The following is a 4,848-nucleotide window of genomic DNA, read 5'->3' on the forward strand; positions in this document are numbered from 1 at the left end:
AGTAGCTGGGACTACAGGCGCCCGCCTCGTCGCCCGGCTAGTTTTTTGTATTTTTAAGTAGAGACAGGGTTTCACCGTATTAGCCAGGATGGTCTCGATCTCCTGACCTCGTGATCCGCCCGTCTCGGCCTCCCAAAGTGCTGGGATTACAGGCTTGAGCCACCGCGCCCGGCCACAGGTGTGTTTATATTTGCAAAAGCTTTGCCATCTTTCCCAATATGACTTTAATATCTGTGTAAATGGAAAACAGGGTAAAGTGTTCAGCAACATTACAGTATTATTGGGAAACCTATGCAGAGTGCACATAAATGCAAGTCACATCACACTAATTTGTTTTCCTTGTGGGCCTTATAGAGGATGGAGAACCATCAGTGTCTTACTTTCAGGTTTGATCCCGTCTTATATGTGACATCCTCATGTCAACAAGCTAAAAAAATGATCTGAATTATACCAATAGGGGGGGCTCAGGCAGCAGTGATCAAAACATAATATGTACGTGGTAAAAAGGAACACTTGTTCTTCAGTGGTTTTGCCTAGGTCCAGTGTAATTACTTATCAAAACATGTTTTAAGCTACAGCATCTCTGTTAAATTTAGAAATGTGAAACATGTAGTTATCAACTTGGAATACAAGACTAAAACTGAATGTAACCCAAAACTACCTGTCAAGCACAGTAAAGCTTAACAGGCATAAAAACTAAGGTGTACAACCCAACTGCTCTGATATTAAGAGTGAAAACCAGCAAATGCAAACCATCAGGTTAAAGTGAATCACAAAACATTAGGCATGTAGAGCATGTTTTAAAAATAGGAAAATGACACTGAGCTGTATTACCAGGAATGATATTTTTAAAATTCCAGGTATGGCCTTTTACATTTAACAGCAATGGAGAGAAACAAGCCTATGGGGGAAGTGCAGAAAATGAATGGGATCCAGAAAAGGAGTTGAGTTTGGGAGTTAAGGAAGGCAAAGAAACAGATACATTCAAAATGGATTTAGAATCTCTCCTCTAAATCCACCCTTTCCAAAAAATGTTTCCTAAATTGAGAGATTTGGTAAAAAAAAAATAAGCTAGTGACAGTAACTATATTACCTTATAAAATAAAGTAGTATTTAAATGTAGATCAGAAATTATGCTGTTAAAGATAAATCTGCTGACCAGGCTGTAGAACCTGAAACTTAGGTGCTGCTATCAGTGATAGAAGGCAGAAAAGTGTCTCAAAAACAGAACTGCCATACTAGGACTCAACATTAATGAAACTATTAAGAAACAAGTACTTAACTGTTTGTAATTGAAGCCTAATGATAAACACATTTGTATGTTTACTAAAGAGATCTAACAGTTTTAACTGATGAAAAATACTGCAGCTACGTTTCAGTCTTAAGGTAAAACGAGAAGATCTAGAATATTCTAGTTCAGTATACTGAGTTCAAAACCAACTTTCCTTTTGAAATGCATCCAGACTAGACTATATTCCTTACATAATATCATTGTCATCATCTTTTTCATGTTTTCTCTTCAGCGGGTTTGCTTCATTGGCCGTGTTCTGTGACGAAACCATGTTGGTGGTAATAAGAATATTTTTGGGCCCAATCATTGAAGGATTAATCAGAACATTTTGAACTGCAGTTGTTGCAGGAACTGTAAACAGAGAAGCCCCCCCAAAACCAAGCTATGAATTACCCAGAATCCAAAACATGGTAAAAAGTATACAACAAAGCTGAATGTAATTCTAATACCAATTTCAGTAGCATGAAGTGCAACTGTATCATAGAAGAAACACAGGTACTTACACTGCAATGAGTTGAATTAAATTTTAAAAAATCTTTATTTTTAATTAGCAAATAATAATTGTATGTTTATTTATTGTTAAATTATTAATTTTTTTTTGAGACAGTATTTCGCTCTGTCGTCCAAGCTGGCGTGATCTTGGCTCACTGCAACCTCTGCCTCCTGAGTTCAAGTGATTCTCATGCCCCAGGTTCCCAAGTAGCTGGGATTATAGGCATGTGCCATCATACCTGGCTAATTTTTGTATTTTCAGTAGAGACAGGGTTTCACCATGTTGGCCAGGCTGGTCTCAAACTCCTGGCCTGAAGTGATCCTCCTGCCTCAGTCTCCCAAAGTGCTGGGATTACAGGTGTGAGCCATCGCACCCTGCCAATAATTGTGCATATTTATGGCATATAATGTGATGTTCTGATCTATGTATAGATAAAGATTAAATCAAACATATCTAGTACAAGGTTGAAGAAGTTCTGTGTATTTTAACAACCTAGAATTTCAATTTAGTCATGGGAAACTGCACTGGATTCATCATGCAACATACTAAATAAAGGCCTATGTTCAAGGTCAGGAATCACTTCCCTAATAGGTCAGTATTTTACGTAAGTTGCTTATTGCGTGCAGTTAGGTTTCAGAAGATGTGAAATCTAAACATACTTATTAGTAAACTGTGCTATGACAGAATTCTTATTCCAGCCGCGTGTGTCTGTGTGTGTGTGTGTGTGTGTGTGTGTGTGTGTGTATCCTATGAACTAAAGATAGTTTCATTTGAATTTACATTTATGTTCTGGATTGCATACACATATTCATCACTAAGTTTTGTCGCTTTCTTGAGCTTTTACCTTAACTGCTTTTCCTTGAAGATGCCTTAGATTTGTGGATCCTGTTTAGTTCATGGTGTTCTTTGAAAATCTGATGAACACACTGACTACTATTTTCCTCCTCCCCAAAACATTACATATATAGTAGTCCCCCCTTATCTGCAGTTTCAGCTACTTGTGTTCAATTGCGATCCAAAAATAGATGAGTACAGTACAGTAAGATACTTCGAGAGAGATCACATTCATATATATTTTTTACAGTATATTGTTGTAATTGTTCTTTTTTTATTGTTAATTTCTTGCTGTGCCTAATTTATAAATTAAACCTCATAATTTACAAAGTTTATAAATTGAACTTTAAAGGTTGTAAATTTAACTGGGGGGTCTTGGAACATAATCCCTCAAGGATAAGGGGGGAGACTCTAAAATTTCACAGAATTTTAGAGGGCTCATAGGTCCCTCTGAAGAACCCTGATTTGCAGCATTACTGCCACCTTCCTGTTGGGATATTAAAACAATTTACCTCTTGCTATAGGAACACAAATGGTTCTACAATTTCAAATTATTCACAAACTCTGTTCCCTACCCCCGATCACATTACCTGGTTTGACAGGTGTGGACTGAGAAGGTGGAATCTGCACCGTAAATCTTTGGCTTGTCACTGACATTGGAGTTGCAACTTTATTTGGGACAGACACTGTTTGTGGGGTTGCTGTAGTTACAATAAACAGACCATGTTTGTTAGGTGATTTATACAGATTTATATTCTACACTCAGCTTACCGCAAACTATCTTCAAAGCAAAGGAAACTAATAAAAGGTGAGGAAAAAGTCATTAATAAGAGCAAAAGAACCTTAAAAAATTTACAAGCTTGCTTAGATGTTACAAAATTCAGTTTAGAATAGTGGTAAAGAATGTAGGCTCTGTAGCCTACCTGCTTGAGTTTGAATTCAGGCTCTCACCTACTAGCTGAGTGTCCCTGGGCAAGTTATTTAAATTTTTGTGCCTCGGTTTTCTCCTCTGTAAAATGGGAGATAATATCACCTATTTCATGTAATTCTTGTGAAAATTAAGTAAAACTAATCCCTGTAAAACTCTTCAAACAGCATCTGGTACATAGTAAGCACTGAGGTTTAGCTGGATGAAGACATAAAGATGAGAGTTTAACCTACCAGAATAAAGACCCAGGTTTTCTATTTATTACCTTAGTTAGCACTTTTCATCTTGGTCGCTTGCTGAGAAGCAGAAGATGTCATCTATGCCCATGAAACTAAAGCAGAGATCAAATATACCCCTTGAGGTCTCCAGGTGGGCCCAGAAAATTTATTCCCTTTCTGTGTTCAGATACTCCTTAAGCAGAAAAATATCTTGGAGATAACCTAGTCTAAACCCCCAATCATCTAAATTCTACCCATTATTCCAAGGTACAACTCAAATACTACCCCGTTTTATAAAACTTTCCTTAATTTTCTCAGTTAAATGTCTTGTATTCTGCCTCTGAAGTTCCCTTAATGTCATAGGAGTCATTATTATTATCTTATCTCACTGACTAGATTACAAGCTTGGCTAACATTTTCATCCTTGTGAGCACACGGCTCTTTTACCTTGCTCCTAACAGCTACTCAACAAATGTTTGCTTAATAAATGTATTTTGCAAGACTCGAAGACTTAATATATATACTGACCTCATTGCTCTCTCAAAAAATACATTTATGGAAATGTATCCATTTCCAATTTTTCGTTTGGGGATGCAGGCTATCCAATACATCCCTTCCTCCTGGAACCAGCAGCCTACCCAGAGATAGAGTTGCTGAGGACACTACAATTATCATTTCTAGAGAAAAAGGTGAAGAAAGTCTAAGGGAAGAAAGCTCAAAAGTGCCGAGAAATCCGGGTTTTACTGCTTTCTCTCCCAAACACAGAAGGTAAGACCTTCCTCTAAAATATCTCCATCCCTAAGTAAGTTTTCCCATGTATTAAGGATCAGTCCAAAGAATTTGGTGAAGCGTAATGAAGCAATAATGTAAGTATTTTATTTTATAAAGAAAAAAGAAAATTCACAGTAGGTGAATGTTTTCTTGGCCTAAGGATTATTAATACATTTAAGCAGGTATGGAGTTCAGGCTTTAAAACTGAACACATTAGACTGTAGATGGAGCCTCCCCAAATTGAACAGAGTAAATACTCAGGTCTTAAGGTCTATATAAATCATTTTAATTTTCTTTTTTTTTTTTTTTTTTT

At 36.8% G+C, this 4,848-nt stretch overlaps 1 protein-coding gene across 1 annotated transcript in view; it reads right to left on the reverse strand.

The window, feature by feature from the left end:
- Positions 1 to 826: 826 nt before the first annotated feature.
- The window catches only part of TAF9B (TATA-box binding protein associated factor 9b), a 7,638-nt gene continuing 3,616 nt past the window's right edge, over positions 827 to 4,848 (reverse strand). Inside the window, 2 exon segments of the mRNA XM_017864646.1 lie at positions 827 to 1,642; positions 3,209 to 3,319. Coding sequence (XP_017720135.1) covers positions 1,479 to 1,642; positions 3,209 to 3,319 — 275 coding nt within the window. The 3' untranslated portion in view covers positions 827 to 1,478.

Source organism: Rhinopithecus bieti, unplaced genomic scaffold (assembly GCF_001698545.2).
Source record: "Rhinopithecus bieti isolate Rb0 unplaced genomic scaffold, ASM169854v2 scaffold_78306, whole genome shotgun sequence".
Lineage (NCBI taxonomy): Eukaryota > Metazoa > Chordata > Mammalia > Primates > Cercopithecidae > Rhinopithecus > Rhinopithecus bieti.